This window comes from Protopterus annectens, chromosome 3.part0 (genome assembly GCF_019279795.1).
Source record: "Protopterus annectens isolate FY-2018-M chromosome 3.part0, PAN1.0, whole genome shotgun sequence".
Taxonomy (NCBI): Eukaryota; Metazoa; Chordata; order Ceratodontiformes; family Protopteridae; genus Protopterus; species Protopterus annectens.
In genome coordinates, this window is record NC_056731.1 from 891,339,214 (window position 1) to 891,359,384 (window position 20,171).

At 42.7% G+C, this 20,171-nt stretch overlaps 1 protein-coding gene across 2 annotated transcripts in view; it reads right to left on the reverse strand.

The window, feature by feature from the left end:
• Positions 1-351: 351 nt before the first annotated feature.
• MYO10 (myosin X) overlaps positions 352-20,171 on the reverse strand; it is a 566,410-nt gene continuing 546,590 nt past the window's right edge. For both annotated transcript variants that reach the window (XM_044065222.1, XM_044065223.1), the window contains 3 exons: positions 7,600-8,055; positions 4,619-4,810; positions 352-1,595 (listed from right to left, as the gene is read on the reverse strand). In XM_044065222.1, the coding sequence (XP_043921157.1) occupies positions 1,485-1,595; positions 4,619-4,810; positions 7,600-8,055 (759 nt within the window). In that variant the 3' untranslated portion in view covers positions 352-1,484. The remainder of the gene's footprint in view (positions 1,596-4,618; positions 4,811-7,599; positions 8,056-20,171) is intronic.

The following is a 20,171-nucleotide window of genomic DNA, read 5'->3' on the forward strand; positions in this document are numbered from 1 at the left end:
CTATCTGCTGCTACAACTACAACTACATACTAACAAAGCATTCTTACAGTTGTATTCTGTAATTAACATACCCACACACTTGAACTGGTCTTTTTCTGTTTGTTTCCCAATGCAGCTGCTTTGTTAATAGCTTCAAACAATAATCCTGCGCACACTGCATGCTTTACATTTTGTAGCTTTCACACTTTAGTTTGCACAAATCACTGAGGCTGCACTACCTGAAGACAGAAAGGGAGCGTGACAGGGTTGCATTTGTAGCCCCCCCCACTGTCGGGTCCCTCTGTCAAGTTTAAATGCTTCACTTTTATTTTGAAACCTTAACACTTATTCTTTTGTAAAAGAAACATAAAATGAATGCAGATGTATTTTATTATTCCAAACAGCATTTTATGGTACAAAAATAAAGTTCAAAGACACTAGATAAAGCTGGCAGGGACATTATCTTTGCTGGTAATAACAGTCAGCAGATAAGAGAGGTAATACAACTTTTGCACCATTATGAAGTAGAAATACTATTGCATTGAGCTGCAGGTCTACAGCAACTTTAAACCAGGGAATGCTTAGGATCTAAAATATATTTCAAATACTGAGTAATAATAGATTAATGAGTCTGTATATTAAAAATTATGAACAGTATAAATAATGTGTGTTTTCTTTTAATGTGCTAGCTTACAAAAGTTCAATTTATAATAGCAGAATCTATGACTGTTATATATTATATATATTAAACTGTTGGAAAAGTCTTCTTTCACTGGATTATACACTGCAGAAAAATGGACTGTCCCAATTTATTAATGTCAATGACTTAATCCAAACATAACTACATTTCTTCAGCCATTAAAATGTACATATAAAATATTGTATACATCATTGCACATCATAACTCCCTTTGCAATAAAATGCTTCAATATACGGATTACAGTTAGAGCTTAGGTATGACACAAACCACAATAAAAACAACAAAACAGTAATAATGCTGTTCATGAGGAATACTGCCAGCAGCATTCCAAATAAAATACTTCTCAACAGGGTGAAGGTAAGCTCATAAGTACTGAGCACCATCTTGAAATGAAAAATCCGCCACCTCTTCACGTCTCTAGAGTATATGAGGGGTTTTTTCAAGCCTCTTGTAATGAAGTCCATAACCCTGCTGCTGTCATGATAATGTTCATATTACCACATTATAAGGCACTTCTTGTGGTCCAGCCACAAGTGGAACTGTACTACACATTTAAAGGCATCTTGGTTAAAACAGATAAAGCTCTGAGGAGGTATTCAGAATATTAGTCAAAATTATGTCCTATATTTTTCAGTCCCCTGGAACGATTAAGTGTTACATCATCAGGGATCCTTTGCTGAAGTTAAGACAGGTTTCCGCAACTTTTTACATCATCTAGTCTGGTTGTCTTCTTGCAAACACATTTATATTCATGTGAAAAAGCTAATGATTTCTGTCACACACTGATAAGTCTATTGTGTTTCTTTCACCTGCAGCTCCCTCCGCTTCCATGGCTACTCATTGACTGAGCAGTGCTGTACCGCTTTTTCACAATCATGCTGATGTAAGCCTTCATCAACTTGGCAATATCAACCACCTGCAACAGAATAAGAAGCATGTGAAAAGAAATGAAGAAAGCATGACTCCAGTGGGAATCGACCACACACATACTAATCAAATCAAGGAATATCACGCACCATGTTATGATTTATAAATAAACTCCAAATACACCTAGGAAACAAGTCAATGAAAATTCAACCCTAGATGTCTTTAGGGGCTTATGCCCACACCCCATATGCCCCCACACTCTATTACATCAGCTTTAAATTACATACCCAAAAGTTGCAGACTTATTAACCTAACCACAGTGAAATCCTATCCATTACCAAGATTGTGGCCACATATTTCCCATCAACCCTAAACTCTAAGGGACTCCCTTCCCATAAAACACTAATGTATTTATTAATTTACTTCTTATTGTTCTCATTAGAGCTATGATCTATTTTCAGAGTAGAATCCACGTAGCATTTTCACAAAGGAAATCTGCCATATTACTCTAAAATGTATACACCTATTTAATTAACATATGCATCGGATACACATCAGTCAGGAATGCAGCAGAGTTACCATTTTGACTGTCACAGTTAACTGGCATAAAAGTAAAGGCTTTCAGTGTGCCATGGGTTATAAACAATCTCTCAAAGAAAACAGTCATTCAGTGGATAAAACACATACATTCAATATGTATACAGCAGGACTGTGCAAAACTTTGAAAGTTCACTTCAGAAACCCGTTGAACTCCTATTCTGCAAACCATTCATCACCATTTCTTGTTACTGCAGGCCTTTCCCTAAGTTCCGCAGAACTCCAGGTAACAAAAAATGAACTACAGATCCTATGCTGCTCATCTTATCCCAACTGACAGTATACTTCAAGGTATATAAATATGTTCTGTAACTTCCTACACCAGTGCTTTTGCACCAGTTTTCACTTTTGCAGTAGACTAGCATCATGGTTACCAAATAGTTGGTCACAGCCCACATGTGAGCCACATCCTTATGGCAGGTGGGTTGCAGCAGCCTAGTAACCAACATTCACCTGAAAATCTAGCTTGCTAGTCCCAGTTCAACATTATTATAGTCATAGTCAGACTGACCAGCTATGGATATGATAAACTGCATCCATAAACATTTGCCTACCAGCTCCTCTGAATAATAAGCAATCCACGTCTTGTTTCATGTTTAAGTGTCAAAATAGATGAAAAGTCCTATGACTAGAGAGTGGTTCCTTGCCATCAATGAAAACCTGAACAGGGTGTTTCATGAGTGCAATAATAACCAATGGGAAGCAACTATTTGGAAGCTGTGGATTACTAAATTTTATTCCATGCAACTAGCTTTATGAAGTTTACCCAGTCTGCATTTAAACGTAATTTTTTTATGATGCAGAATTGTTTTTTCTGCATGTTGCAGTGTGTGTACATGGCATACAGACCTCTGTTTTTTCAATAAGAGTGCTAAACTGTACAGATTTAGAACAAAACGGATAATGTAGTCAGAGTTATTAAAATGTAATAATAGTGTTCAAGAGACTTACTTATGGCATGACTCAAGGAAAGGCATCAAAAACTCCAGGAATGGGGAAACTGTGAACAACAGACTAATCTGTGCATACTTCTAAAGAAATTGTTATGAAGGAAATCAGAAGACTGTAGCATTTAACAATGCTAACAATTAACAATTTAGAATGTAACAGAAAGTTCACACCGGGGATCACACCAACAGCACTACTAGATAGGGGCCAAGGGTACTAGCTGCTAGCACAAGGGTCTAGGAAACTACTAAAGGGGCGGTGAATACTGTACAGCGTGGCTGGGCTAATATATGCCTTCGGGCAGATAGCCCAGTACCAACCTATGAACCTATTTCACTGTACATCTTCTTTGAATTTTAAAAATAAGTTTATGTTCCTCAGATCAGAAAAATGCCCTGAACAGTCTGAAGACTAAAACACTTTCAGAAAGTTCCTACTGAGTGCCTGAGATGAATATGTCAGCCTAAAAACATCTAACGGTATTACAGCTTATTTATGACTAAACAGAAAATCATAAAAAAAAAATCTGTGTGCTGTTCCAATGTATCTTTTTACTTTCCACCAGTTAACCTGCTAGATGATGCAGTAAACTTGTCTGCCATTTTTGGTTGTATTACTGCTGAACTTCTGAGTAGAGCATTTGGATGCAAGCAGACCTATTCTAGGGAACTAGCCAGCAGAAATTAGCAGAAACAGTTGCACTTATGGAGGCAATACTTGACATTAAACCAGTACATGCAGTACCAAAAAATATAAGAACTGCAGTATAAGCTGCCACTTCTATGTACTGATTATGTCAGTGTTAGATATCTACATGTTAGGAGCTTTCAAAAGAGAAGGAGAGCTTTTCAAGACTAGCAGTAATGGGAAAGAAGTTGTTTAGGTGTATGGATTAAAAACGATTTTATTATGGCAGCTAAAGATAAGTCGGAAGAGACTACACAAAAGATAATACAGAAAGTGAGAAACTAGAAACTCTTCATTATGGATAAAGATAAAAAGATACAAACAGTGAAAATGTGTCTAATATTTGTAGTTTTATATACAGGTCAGGCATATTTTTTTTATCAACCAGAGAAGAGGTTGTGGACGATAATTAATAAAAAGTTGAAGGAGTTTATTTAAGAGAGGCAGAAGGCAAGAGTTAAGTGGAACAAGTTGATTGTCCTCATAGAGTAAGGTGGCTTAGAATTACCTGATGTGAATGGATATTTCAGAGCTACATAGTTAAGACTGATATACAAAATACAAGCAAAAAGACTACAAATTAGCATCTGGAGTTCAACAGACAGTAAACCACAGCTCTCCCAAAAAAAAATGAATAATGTGGTTAAGCAAAGCAAGTGATTTGTTCTGGAATTTTTAAAACCATTCTATATCTACATAATTACTCAGCAGAAAAAAAAATCAGGTCCTTACCATCTCCTACATACAAAATCTTGAGTTCAATTGCTACACCATTACTCTCCCACTCCAACCCACACCAGAATGATACCCTTAAATTTATTCTTTTTCACACATACACACCTGACTTGTCTCAAAAACAAGTTCTCGTTCATCCACTGTGATTCTGTATGTGTTTGAAAAAGGTGCTCCAAAGGACAGGATATGCTCATATGGGAAGATCTCAAGAGGTCGGCTTTCTCCACGTTTATACACAGACACAGCATCAGCGCTGACACCCAACCAAAGTTCCTGTGGGAATCCACCTTCTTTACACTAGAACAGATGAAGTTGAGAAAGAGATTAGTAACGAGATAACAGAAAAATACATTTCACTTATGTTACAGAACCTGCCATATCATTTCACAGTAATTACACATAGCACCAAACAATAACTGCCAGAGTTAAAGCAGAGTCCTGATGATCAAACTGTCTTTTACCAGAGTATATATAACGCATTCAGTTTATCGCTGCTAGCAGAAATGGGTAGTAATAGCTGGCCTAGTAATGTGGAAGCCCAAACACAATGTCATAATTAGTAGGCCACAGAGCTGAGAAGCAGGCTGGGCAAGGAAAGGACTCATTACTTAAAGGAAAAGGGACTGCTCACTTCTGTATTAGCAGACATGAGGGGGGTGGGGGTGGGGGGGGCGAAACTGGATGCATGAAACCTGTTGTGTTTATACAATGTCCACAGTCAGGCTAGCTTGTGTAAGAATTGGTGTACTTCCAATAATCATATCCTACATATCTTTTTTTTTTAATTTTTGTGTGAGATATCCTACATATCTTGTGTCATCAGGGGAGGTGACAGGGACAATGCAACACAAAAGCATGTTTGGCTGCTCAGTTTTCATTTCTACAGGGAAAATGCAGGCAACAGTAGAAAAACAGGGGTCCATAAAATAAAATCAGCAGTACATCAAACTATGTTACAACAACACACAAGGGTTTATCTTCCAGTTGTATCCACTTGTGTACTCTAACACTTTCAGTTAACTAGACCAAAGCTGTCTGGTTCTGTAGTGTAGAAAAATCAAGCCTTGACTGTGACACAGGTGACCCAAATTAGATCAGGGACTCAGGTATTGGAAAAGCCGGGTGAGGGAAATGGAGTAGGAATGAGTGGCTTGTGTTAACTCTTCCATCCCAGGGGAAGAGGGACTGGTGCATGCACCTGTCCAGGCATACCTTCTTGGCTGAACCACTGGTTGAGTCGTTTGATCATGCAGGCATACCATCTGTAAAGGGGGCAAGGCTTTGGTTAAATCACATGCAAAGGTGTGAACAGCTACATTGTCAGACAATTGCAAACTTTCCCCATGGATGCTATTGGCATGCATGGGACCAAGAAACAAAAGCAGGACATAACAAAAAAGCCCTGATGGATAAATAGATGACAGCCTCATAACTGGCACTCTCCCAACTTGAACAAATGGCTAGAGGCAGCTCTCACCCATTGGGAACAAAAGGGCCATATAAATCGTAAGGGGCTGAAGGCTGGTAGGCATCAGGGATCACAAAAAAACTACCCAGACCAGAGCTTCTGGTTTCCTCTGAACTCTAACTACTGCCTCTACAGGGTGTTCCCCAGTTAAGGCTGTGTACATTAGAACAATTATGCTGCATTCTAAATCCTAAAATCATAACTGACCGGCATGTGACTTTCTTTACTACTACCAAAATCATTCAAATCTTTCTCAAATACTAGTATTGTTTTTCCCACGTTAGATAGTTGTGTTTCGGAAATAAAACTTTAGAACTGTGACTCCAGCTATATTCTGTTAAAGTTAGTAACGTCAATATAAAAATTAACATACAATATGCTACACAGCATGACTGCAATGCTCTAACTGATAGGAAAAAAGCCTGTGATCTTTAATACAAACCCAATGGAATATTATTGACAACTTAAGAATTTTTCACCCCTAAGACAAATTAAATTGCCTCGTATGGTCTACCTGTCTCAGCTGAGGCAGGTCACAACCTCACCTGAAGATTTCATTCACAAGGACAAAATACAGTGGCACAGCCTTAAGGCTGCAAACAAAACACAGCCAATTCATCCTCCTGACTGCAAAGTCACTTATTAGAATATGTGGGGTGGAAACATGGCAATATAGTAAACAAAAGTGCACAAACAGCCTAAAAGTGACACCTTTTTTCCCATTCAGTGTCAACTAGACTGCAGTGGTATTTAGGTAAGAGATTATATACTGATTATATAATGAAAAACCAGCAAATGATGCTCTTACAGTAACTTTTGAGACCATGCACACACAACAAAATTTGCAAAAGATTAGCAAATAGACACAAAAAGAAAGTGCTAATATTTTTATAGACAAAATGACTAGACTTTGGATTCTGTAAAATGTTAGAACAATGTTTTTTTTTTGCAAATTTCAACTTCAGTATACAAATGGGACAGATTGGGAAAACTTTAGTAGAGAAGTGTAATGTGGCATTCAGTGTAATACAAGATTGCCTACTTGTTTCATGACAAAGGAATGCAATTCAACTATCCGCATAATCTGTGGAAGAGACAGACAAAGTGCACTTAGTTTCCGCATAATCTGTGGAAGAGACAAAGTGCACTAGTTAAAGTGCTTTGCTACATACCTAGAATCCCAAACTTGAATGAGCCCCACATACTGTTTAACAACAAAGAAAGAAAAAAAAAACATTCTGCTTGCAATAAAGCCATCAGAGATGATAAAACTAAAAAACTTTCTCTCAATGTGCTCTATAGGCTGAAGTCTGACTTCACTAGAATGTATGGCAACAGAAAGAAAAGCCAGATGGGAGCATGGATTTCTTTGAGTTTTTACGTACTTTGTTTTAAATATTAGCATATGGATGTCAGGAAACTAAGGGTGAACATAATCATATCTTGTGGCAACTAATGTACAATAATTATTAACACTGATATTGTAATGCTCTCCTTTGCTTCAATCTGTTTTATACTTGCCCAGAAAAGTACATAATTGAGTTAAGTAGTATTTTAAAAAGAATGCTGTCTATTAATGTTAGTAAAAGTGGTTATGAAATATCTTGTAGTCTCTTACCTCCACATCGAATAAGGTTGAGCCATACCCAGGCCACTCTTTAATGATAGACATATATTTGACCATAGCTTGCTCCTGACTCACACCCTGAAGCTTCTTCCACTTGTCATGAATGCTGGCTTTGGTAGAGGTTATTTCTTCTTTTGTCCACATCTCCAACATCTGCTCCTCTTCCATCTTCTGCTTACTGATGGAGCCACTCCTGAAGCTCCGCCTCAGTGTTCCATCTAGGAAGCCAGAACGCTTCCTTTCAATTCTTTCAGATGATGGAGTAGAAGTCTTTGTGGTCTGTGCAATCCGTGACTTCAGCCTCTGCATTGGGTAAACCTCCTCCATTTCAGGTGTAGTGGTATGTAAAGAGAAGTCTCCTTGAAGGTACTGGAGTCGCAAAGCAGCAAGAAACTGAAGTGTCTCTTCTGGAGCAGGGTAATGGCCTCTGATAACAGCTTCATGAGCCTAAAGGTAAACAAACAACAATAGATTTGTTTTATAATGAACTTTTATATGTATTCAGACACTTCAGAATTTAAAGCAAATGTTAAACCCTTTAAAATCATACTTAGGTCCAATTGGTGTTTTTTTTTTTTTTTTTCACATAGCACATGAAACTCTCCTTCAATACTTGAGCTTCGAAATATGTTCCTTTGTCTTGCATGTGTCCTACTTGGACCACAGCAGTTCTTATTACAGTACCCAAATGCATCTGTAATATCAATTTCCCTGTTCTTTTCATAGGCATACATATTAAACTCACTTAGACACCACATTATTTTAGCTGCACAACACCCAGACCATCTTCATTTTTTTCTATATCCTATTGATGACTAGCATTTCCAGAGCATACATACTAATTTCTTATTGCAAGAACTCTGGGGAAAAACAAAAATAATAGGGCAACAAAACCCCAAAATCAGGGCAGATTTTAAATATTGCTCTTATAAACTTAGAAAGTTAATAAAATAACATGTTTTGCATTAGCATGCATTTTCTGAAGGATACGAAGTCCAACATTCAAATGCATGCCACTATCTAGTGACTAGTCCTCAATAATATGCTAGGAGAAAAACACATACATTTGAGAAACAGACCAAAAAATATGAGACAAAAGTCTGGACATTCTGCAAAGTGTTGGACAACTGAGCAGTATACTCCAGAGCAGTACACAACTACACGGGGCCTCTCTTCTCATTTGTCATATTCTACACAATCTTTTTAGCTAAATGCCTCACATGCTACAGCACTCATTACAGCATTTTCAACACATTGTTATTTTAGGCTGAGTTTCAGTATTGCTAGAGACCAGATGGCATAACGGTTAAGGTCTTCGCCTCCCATGTACAAGGTACAAGGTTTGATCCTGACCTCCAAACAATGCCTGTTTGGAGTCTGCACATTCTCCCTGTGGCTAACAGTGGGAGAAGCCCTGGGCCAATAAGCTACTGGCCAGCCGGTGTCTACTTGCCCAGCCTGGGTTACCTGAGACACCTCTGTTGATAGAAAGCTGGTCATAAAACCAACCAACCTGAAATGGTGTAGGAATTGTGGTGAGAGTGAGAGGCTTTAGAAGGCAGTGAGGGACATCATCAGAATGAATTACCGACTCATGGCAATCAGACTCCAGTGTAATGATAGGGCAGTATTCATAATCTCAGCCTATGCCCCACAGCAGGGTTGTGATAGTGAGGAAAATAGTGCATTCAGACAGCAGTTGCAGGATCTACTAGACAAAGCAGGACAACGTGTTGATAATGGGTGACTTGAATGTAGAACAGGATATGAGGACTGCCTGGGTCCACATGGGTGGGGCAACAGGAATAAAGAAGGAGAAGACATTCTAGATTTCTGTCTGGCAAATAGCTTGATAGTAGCCACCATATGGTTCAGAAAGAGAGACAGTCACATGATCCCATAGAAGAGTAGCCAACATGCAACTCAGGTAGACTTCCTCCTAGTAAAGAAAAAGGCACTGGGGTAGAATCCATGATTGCAAAGTCATCCCCAATGAAACAGTCGGCCCACAGCATAAACCACTAGTTGCCACTGTGGTCAGAGATTTAAGGTCAACAGAGACCAGGCTGAAGACCTAGAAGTTGACTGGAGAGAAAGTACAACAGTTCAAGGAATTACTCAGCGCTCTAGCACCCCAAGAGGAGGAAACAGGTGGAGTTGAACAAGAATAGCAGTGCCTAAAAACATTACTTGTTAGGACTACAGAAAAGATATGTAGCCGAGCCAGGTATGGAAATAAGGAAAGCTGGTGGTGGAATGCAGAAGTCCAGGAGGTCATCAAAAGAAAGAAGGAGTGCAGGAAGAAATGAGAGATAGAAAAGACTGACCAGGCTAGGCAGGACTACTGGTTGGCTAACAAAGAAGTTAAGAAAGAAGTTGCAGTGGCAAAGAATAGGGCATAAGAGGCACTCTACCAACTTCTAGAAAGTGACTCAGTAAGTGGCACAAAGAAACTATATCAGGTTAAAGGCAAAGACAGAAAGATAAAGAAGATAAGTCAGACACCCTTCATAAGGGATGTCAGCAACAACTTGCTCACCAGTCCACAGGACATCAAAGCAAAATGAAGGAGCATTTCCAGCAGCTTCTGAATGAAGAAAACCCCAACAGAAACTGTACTGACCCAGAAACAGCCTACAATGAGAGAAGAAGAGGAGCCCACCCTAGAAAAGTAAGAACTGCACCAAGGAAAATGAAGTCAGGGAAAGCAACAGGCTCAGATGAGGTCACAGCAGAAAAGAAAAAGTTGCTGGGTGAGATGGGGGAGAAATGGCTTATGAAGGTACTATTAGCAGTGTGAAGAGAAAGGCATATCCCAGATGACTGGCGAATAAGCATACTCATGCCAGTGTACAAGTACAAAGGGAACATCCACAGATGTGGGCAGTACAGATGCACCAAACTCCTATCACACTGCATGAAAGTTCTGGAGAGGGTGACTGACAAATGGATATGCAGAGTAGGAGAATGTAAGATTGGAGATAAGCAGTTTGGATTCAGATCAGAATGCAGCACAACTGACCCAATGTATGCAGTAAAGCAAATACTTCAGAAGAACCTAGAGATAAGGAGAGAGTCCAAGTGGGCATTCCTAAACACGGAGAAAGCATATGACAAGGTCCCAAGAAAGCTGATCTAGGCAGTACTGCGGTGGTTTGAAGTCCATTGGTAGAATTAGTGCAGGTTATGTACAAGGACCCAATGACTCAAGTACGAACAGTGTTTGGCCTCACAGAGGGGTTCCCAGTGGGAGTGGGTGTACACCAGGGTTCAGCTCTGTGCCCACTGCTGTTCATGCTGGTGATGGACTACATTAGCAAGCAGGCGGAGGGGACAGATCAACAAAGCTGCTATATGCAGATGATGTGGCATTACAGGCAGACTCTGAGCTACAATTTCAGCAATTATAGGAGAATGGAAAGCAAAACTGAAGGCACTGAAGCCACATGGGATGAAACTAAGCAGAGATAAGACAGTGGTAATGGCAGCAAACTGGGGAAATCAGAAGAAGGTGAGAATAGAAATAAAAGGGAACAGAGTAGAACAGGTAAACAGCTTCAAGTATCTGGGAGGGGTGGTTGAGGAAAGGGAAGTCTGAATGAAGAGGTCAGAGCTAGAATCAGTGGAACTGAGCCAACTGGCATAGAGTGTCAGGTGTAGTCTATGACAAAACAATGACAAAGAAGCTGAAAAATAAGGTATACAAGATAGTGGTGCGACCAGTACTACTGTCTGGTACAGAAACCTGGTAGTAAAGGCAGAACAGTTTAAGAAGCTAGAGGTGATGGAAATGAAGTGCCTGAGAAGGGTGGTAGGATTCACACTGTGGGACAGATGAAGAAATGAGGACATAAGAGCAGAAGCCCAAACTAGCTCCTGTTGCAGAAAAGATCAAAGAGGACAGATTAGGTTGGTTTGGACACGTGCAGAAAAGCAGAAGACAATCTGGTGAAGAAGATTTGGGACAGACAGGAAGAAGGCAAGAGGAAGCAAAGACATCCAACATAGAGGCAGATGGACTGTGTGAAAGAAGATCTGTGAAAGTCAGGCATGGGTGTTGAAGAAGGCAGGAGTGTGGCACTGAATCGAGAGAGATGGCGACAACTGACATGATACCCCAACCCCATGTAGAAAAAAAAATGGAAAAAGGGGGCTGATAATGATTTCAGTGTTGCTAGTATCTTCTGTAACAATGTTTATTATTCACATGCATTCCCTCCCCTGAAGAGGTCAGAAAAGACTGGAAAATGAAATGGAAAGGAAGTATACAAATTAAAAATGGGAGGACATTTTATGGGTCCCAAGTATGCAACAGAATCTAGAAGGTTTAAGATTTTTGCATGGAAGTGTTTGCATAGTTATTTTATATTCCAAGTAGACTTTAGGAATTTAGCAATTGTTGGAGGTGCTATAGGAAAAACAGGGGCAACTGGGAACAAGGTTTTTGGGGAATGCAGTGATTTGACAAACTTTAGAAATTTCCTACAGGATAATTGCAGAAATGTTGGGGCAGAAAATGATTTTAACTAAGAAAATGTTGTTTTTTTTTTAAGTTGGGATACAGAAGCTGAATTGCTTAGATATGGTATGGCCCTACTAAGTGTACTGCTGCTGGTTGCCAAAAAAAAGCAATTAATAGAAAATGGAGATCAAAAACAAAACTAACTGTAACAGAGTTACTTGAATGCTGTAAAGAAGATAAAATAATTAAAGATAGGATCGTTGGAAAAAAGAAGGAACAGACTACATAAAAATAAATGGGATCTTTGAGGATACATACAGAATAATGTTCAGGAGCAGGAGTGTTATTTCTAGGAAGACAGAAATCAAGCAATCCATGCAGTGTTAAACTGAATAACAGTTTTTTTTTTTATTTATTTGACATTTGTTGACTGGGAATGTCTGACTAGGACACAGCCTATTTTCAGAGGAGGCCCAGGGAGAAACACTCCAGACAGGTCTCTTCAATGTGGGAGGAAATCAGAGCAGCTGGGGGAAACCCATACGAGCACAGGGAGGACATGCAGACTCCTCAGAGAAGGCCCTCCAGCTGAGAATCGAACCAGAGAACCTCTTGCTGTGAGGTGACAATGTTAACTGCTGCACCACTGTGCCACCAGTTAAGGCTGAAATCATATTTGTATAATACACAAAAAGAAATCTGCTAATTATTTTTTTTTTCTTTTATAATTGAAGGTGTACTCATGTCACTATGTAACATGTGATGCTAATAAAGCTGTTAAAAAAAAAAAACAGAGGACTAATTTCCTTGTTAATCTCAGAACCAATGGTTTCTGAGGCTTCTGAGGGGGCGCTGACCTCATTCACCCCGTTAATTCCAGGCAAAAGTTTGAGCATGACCTGAACTGATGTGCACAGGATGTCAAGAGACATGGATTCCGAGCGCTGCATCATCTTACCAAGGGTCACATGAGCATGGCTACATCAGCAGCTATGAAATATCATTCTGATTATACTAAAGTAGTTGCTTATTTTTTCCTTTATCCTTCCTAGAGCCTTACTGTAGCAGAGGGTAGGTTAGTACATGAGTGTGTAGGGTGTAGATTTTATGTCCATTTTTATTTTTTATCCTTATCATTTTTTTCATCTTTTCTAAATGCATAAAATGTTTGAGGTTTCTTTACTCTTTTATATTACACGTGTTAACATTTTGCATTGTAAATTTCTTTTCTTGTTTTATTTCACTCATGTGCTGATTATATGGCAAGAAAATGAACCAGAAGCAATATATTGTTTTGGTCACGAAACAGACCAAAAGCATCTCCTATGGCAACATGTGACATGGCTGAATTTCTGGCAGTTTTGGTAGTGCTTGATGTCAGCATTCAAATGGATGTTTTGCTGACCTACAGTAAGGCAAGCAAAAGGAAGAAATTTTTCAAAAAAGCAAGGACAGTGATTAGAACTATTGAGGTGCAAAAAAGAACTGACACCCTCTAGAGCTGGGAGATCCTGTAGAGTGTGACACAGTAATCAAGCAGGCACAGCCCAGAGAATGGGATTTTCCATAGGAAAAAAATGCTCAACAGTGGCTGATCAAAAGTAAAACCCAACCAAACATATATCAATGAAGGACATCAATTTTAGAAATTGTTTTCATTTTTTTTAGCATGCAGCCAGTGTACTATGATTCACTGCATCACACTGGCCAGACAACCCATATTTCAGCAAACAAGATTGTCTTCAATGTTATTTTAGACTTAGACATTTACATTGCATTCATTACATTTGCATCACTGCTGTTTTGGAGTGGAGAGCATACATCCTGGTATACTAACATGTTTCTACTGCAAAGATTCTAAGAATGTAGAGTACTTGGGACATGATGATGAAACACAATGGCACATTTAATAGGACTGGTATAGTAGCTTGCGAAAATTAAAACTATGTGTACTGAATACAGACTTTTAACTAGGACAATAGAAGACCCCAGTTGGGGGAGAATACTCAGGGGACAAGCCTTATGTTGACTGGTCATTTTGAGCTACTTCAGCTAATGATAAATACTTGATAAATAGTGGTCCAATATGCAAATATATTAAAGCAATATTTTTACAATCTTTTGAGATCTTGGCCATATTACAGGCCCATAGAATTGTTACACTGTGCATGCAAATTATATGGTACGTACAAAAAACATTTTCTTTGTTTCTTGCCAGTTCCCACCAGAGATGATCAATCCCTGTTCTTCCTGGACACTCCATAAACTTGCTTGTTCCCCCAGGGTGAAATCAGTACAGTCCACTTGTCCATCTGGGGTGAAGAATGAATGAGCCAGGAGTAGGAGCCATCATCACTGTGCTAGGAATTGGGATTTTAAGGTTTAGACCTTATCCCCTGTACATGCTCACAGTGTCCATGGGTTTTGTGTGTAATGGATATCTGAAAGCTAATCTTCACCATTGTGTGTGTAACATATTCACTTGACCCCCTTCCCCTTGAGACAGTACATCCTGTGGGATCCTCAGTCTTCTCTGGAGATTTAGTTCAGCCAGTGTGTATGCTGAAATACTGGTGTCCATAGGAGCCATGCGTATGCCCCAAAAGTAGAACTCTGACACTTAAAGAAGAAAAACACATAAGAAGGGCTCAAGGAATCACTGCAGAGAATCCTTTGAAGTAAGATCCTGCTTGCCCCAGTGTGCAAACTTGTTGGGGGTAGAGTATAGGTAGGTATTAAAAAAGAAGTTATGTACTCACCATAACATTCCATCTGAGTAGGTAACTTCATTTGTCAGCAACCTGTGGGTATCAGATTCAACCTGGATCCGAGCTGGCAGCTTTCCAAGCTAAAGATCTGAGCTCTCAGCTCCTCCCCCTTACCCACAACACCCTGCTACCTCCCTCCAGTCCTCAGATAGAGTTTGCCAATTTATCAAGCAACAAACAGCCAAACCATACTTGAAAAGAGAAACTCTAACCTGATGCCTAACAGAAGGAAGACATTCCGTCATGACTATGACCACGAAACAGGTTAGGGGGAAGGAGGGGGGTTGGTTGCTGACGAATGAAGTTACCTACTCAGATGGAACGTTATGGTGAGTACATAACTTCTTTATCTGAAGTAGTTAACTTCATTTGATCAGCAACCTGTGGGGCAGAGTCCCCAGCTACCAAAAAACCTGGGCGGTCCTCAAGGAAGAATATTCCAGAGCACTGCGGAGCCAAAAGCTGCCCTCCCTCTGGATATCAGATCCAGCTTGTAGTATGAAATGAAGGTATGAGAAGAGGCCCAAGTAGCTGCTGAACAGATGTCATCTAAGGGAACTCTTGACCAAAATGCTGCAGAGGCAGCCATAGAACGGGTAGAGTGAGCATGAACCCCTAAGGGTTCTGGCCGACCGGAAGCTTTATACACATGTAAGATGCAGTGGGATATCCATCTAGCTAAGGTAACTTTCGTAACTGGCTTGCCTAAGCACGGCTTAGCGAAGGAAACGAAAAGTTGCTCCGATTTGTGAGAAGCAGCTGTCCTGTGCAAATAAAATCACAATTGTCTATGCACATCTAACAAGTGCAGTCTGTATTCCCCTTTGTTTTGAAAGGTGGGGAAGAAAACAGGCAAATTGATGGCTTGATTGATATTGGCCTCGGAGGCCACTTTAGACAAGAATGAAGGATTAGTCCTGACAGATACTCTGTCCTTATGGAAGACCAGATACGGGGGTTTTGTACAAAGGGCTTGAAGTTCAGATACCCTTCTAGCTGAAGTAATTGCAATCACGAAGGCAGTTTTCCAAGATAAGAATTTTAAGTCAACAGAAGCTGCAGGTTCAAAAGGTGGGCCAGTTAGAACCTGAAGAACTAAAGTTAAGTCCCATGGAGGAACCACATTCTTGACTGGAGGTCTTAACAGAAAGGTGCCTTTCAAGAAGGTCTTGCATATCTTAGAGGAAGCCAATGGTCCAAGGATGTCCCTGATGTGGAAATGAGAAATGGCCGCCATCTGAACCTTCACAGTAGAAAAACTGGCCCCGTGATGAAAAATGTGGGACAGAAATTCAAGAACTGCTGGGATGGGAGCCGTAAAAGGGTCCAAATCCCTATGTTTGTTCCAGATGAAAAACGCTTTCATTTACTCTTGTAGATCTTCCTGGTAGCGGGCTTATGTGCCGCTACCAGGATAGATTTTATGGAAGATGAGATACCGGGAGTCCTAGCTACTAGTGGAACTGGATCAACCAAGCCGGGAGCTTGAGATCATCCAGATTCAGAGATTGCAGTCCCGAAGGATGAGAAATCAGATCCAGAATGGGATCTAAGACCCAAGGAGGAGCTATGATGTGAGACTGCAGATACAGGAACCAGATCTGACGAGGCCAGAATGAGGCTATGAGGATTATTTTGCTCCCCAACCGACAAGCTTTCTGCAGAAATTTTGTCATTAGCGGGAGAGGAGGATAAGCATAAAGAAGACCGGGTGGCCAAGCATGAACTAGAGCGTCTCTGGGACTCTCCCCCTGTGAGGGAATTAGAGCAAAAAATTTGCTGCACTTTGCATTTGAAGGAGACGCGAAGAGATTGCAGCAAGGCTGACCCCATCTGAGGAAGATCTGTTTCACTACTAAGGGGTCAGAGACCACTCGTAAGGTGTGAGGGTAGAACGACTCAGCTTGTCTGCTAGAATGTTGGACCGACCCGGAATGTGCGTTGCTATCAGAAAATGGTTGGTGGAAATCGCCCATTCCCAAACTCTCATGGCCTCTCGACAAAGAGGGTAAGACCTGGTTCCTCCCTGTTTGTTGATGTACCAGACCACCGCCATGTTGGCTGTCTGAATTGCAATAGTACCTGGAGGAAGAAGGTCCTGAAGGGCTTGCCATACTAAAAGCACCACCCTCATCTCCAGAACATTGATATGCAGAACGGTCTCTATAGGGGTCCATGCGCCTTGGACAGCTCTGCCCATGCAATGACCCCCCACCCAAGGCGAGAAGCATCCGTGGTCACCGTGGCTTGGGGTTGAGGCATCACGAACAGTCTCCCTTCCCGAAGCTCTCGGGAATGACGCCACCAAAGGAGGGAGTCCCTGCAAACCCTGCTTAGGGGAATCAGTGAATCCAATGGATGTAGGAGGAGGGACCATTGGACCTGAGGGGTCCATTGAAGGACTCTCATGTGCAGACAGGCAAGAGGTGAAAGGCTGATGGCCGCTGCCATGGATCCTAGGGCTCTCAGGACTAATTCTGCAGGTGGGGCTGGGGACTGCAGAAGCGCTATCACATGAAGTGGCAAGGTGCATAGCCTGTCCACTGTCAGAAAGGCCCTAGACTGAAGTGTGTCTATCCTGGCCCCTATGAAATCCAGAACCTGAACAGGATGAAGAGACGACTTCCTGAAATTTATGGTGATGCCTAAGTGATGGGCCAACAGTAATGAATAATCCCTGGCAGAACAGAGTAGATGCCTGGTGGGGGCGGTGAGGAGCCAGTCGTCCAGGTACGGAAAGACCTGAATTCCCTGAAGTCTCAGGTGGGCCACCACAACTGCCATGACCTTGGTGAACACCCTGGGGGCTGTGGTGAGGGTGAACAGGAGGACCCTGAACTGATAATGACTGGTCCCCAGCCGAAAGCGGAGAAACCTCCTAGATCGCCTGTCCATGAGAATGTGGTAGTACGCATCCTTGAGGTCTATGGAGCACATCCAGTCATTCTCCTGCAGAAGGGGGAGAATAGATTGTAGAGCAACCATCCGGAATGTCTCTTTGGCACTGAACAGGTTCAAAGTTGACAGGTCGAGAATTGGCCTTAAGTCCCCCGTCTTTTTTGGTACCAAAAAGAACCTGGAGTAATTGCCCAACCCAGACTGCTCTGGGGGGACGTGCTGGATGGCCCTTTTTTCTAGTAATTTTTTATTTCTGAAGCTGCAGCCTCCCTCTGATTGGGTGGGACACTGGGGAGGTGTTTCCCTAGTGGGGGAAGATTCATGAAGGGGATAGAGTAACCTCTGGATATTATTCGGAGCACCCAGCGATCTGTAGTAATGGACGCCCAACTTGCTAGATGCTCCAAAAAACGCCCCCCGACTGCCTCCAGAGAGGGGCAGTCGGGCAACCCCTCAGGGCTGCTGCACGGGTCAGTCTGAGAAGGGTACTCTCGACCCTAAATTCTTCGGCCCCCCTCTGCCTCTGGGCCGGTGTCCACCTTGTCCTCCCCTGCCTCTGAAGAACGAAGGGTCAGGAGTGGGACGGGACTGCTGAGACTTCTGGAACCACATCTTCTTTTGTCCTCTCTGGTTCCTTGAGAAGGACCTTTGAGGAGCTGATTAGCAGATTCCAATGGCAGACAGCATCTTCCCATCTCTTTCGCTCTGGAGTAGCATGTCACAGATGGTTTTGCCGAATAGCATAGAACCGTCAAAGGGAGCGCTCACGAAGGACGCCTTGAAGGTTTCCGCAAAGTTGCAAAGACGGAGCCAGGCGTGGCGCTGCAAGGTGACCCCTGCTCCACTGGCTCTAGCCACCCCCTCTGTGGCATGGGAGAGAAGCCGCATAGAAGTGTTAGATATCAACTTTAGAGTGGCCATGCGAGCCGAGAAGGTTCGTTTGTCCTCGGCCGCCATGGACTCTGGGGGAGACCCAGCATACTCTTATCAAATCCCGCTGAAGCCTAATGACGTGTGTCAAATAATTCAGCGTCCTTATGGAAAAGGTGGCTGAAGCAAACATCCGATTTCCAATGCGGTCCATCGTCCGAGACTCCTTATCAGGAGGATGGACCGAGGAACTTTCTTGTGCCAGTTCCTTCTTGGTGGTGGCCGCCACCACCATGGTATCTACTGGGGAACCTTTACTCCACTCCAGCTTGTCTGAGGGGGGACTAAGGATTTTATCCGGTCTCCTAGGGATTGGCTCCACAGTTTCCAGCTCCTTCCAAGCCCTGGCAGTAATCAGGTCTACCAGGAGGTCGGCTGGGGGGGGGACACTCATGAGGTAGACGGGCCTGTGTCAAACGCCTCCAGAAACAGACTCATCCAAGGAAGGTTTTTGGGCTGACCACCCCCCCCCTCTAATGCGCAGCATCTCCACAATGTCTCCAAAGGAGACGTCCTCTGGGGGTGACCTGGGGGAACCTTCCCCTTCCTCTAAGTCCGTGTCCTCCGTGAGGGACTCAGGGGAGTCCAAGTGCCTCCTCTTACACTTTCGTTTGTGAGGGACCTCCTCGGCAGGACTGTCCGAGGAGGGCTCACCAACGGGGTCATGTTCCTCTACGGGAACTAACTGGGGTGCAGACGCAAGCTGTCCCTGGGGCCAGACGATGGAAGACAGGCCCATATGTGAGGGAATGAAGGGTGGATCCGTAGCACGGACCGGGGACTTCAAACTCCTCTACAGCACCCTCTCCACCACGTTGAAAGCCGAAGGTGAACCACTCTCCCCGGGCTCCGGGAGTAGTCCCCTCAACTCTGATGTGAGGACCGGCACTGGGGCCGACGCAATCGGACCCAAAAGGGAAGTGTGCTCTGACAGCAGCGGAGCTGAAGACACACTCACCCCTGCAGATCCGAAGCTTGGCTCTCGGCCCCGAGAGCTCGGGTCCAAAAGATGACCTGATAAACTGGAGGGTAAGGCCGGCGTCGAAGTAGCAACTACTGTCAGCGTCGACTCCCTGGCTCCGAGACAACTCGGATCCGACAGCTCCGAAACTAGATAGTGGATCAGAGAAGGAGCGATGGGTGCAAGTAAAGGGGCCAAGCTCCCCCCCCGGTGAGGGGGGCAGGAGCTCTCCCATCTGCATCTGGGCCTGCAGGAATCGAGGCATCATCTGGTCCATATCTGCATCGGAAAGACTCCTGGTAGACCTAGAAGAAGTCGCCGAGGCAGGCCGGGAAGGCCACCTAGACGACCTCGAAGGTGACCAGGACTCCACCTCCGGCTCCGGAGAGAAGCGTGGGGAACGGAGCCAAGAGGGGGAAGACCTGGAAACCCTCACGGGGGAACAAATCAGTTTAGCCGGCGGGGCCGAAGGGGCTGATTCGGCCCGCCGCTTGTGACTCTTGTGCCTATCTCTCTCTTTTTCCCTCTCTTTATGCCTCTTCTC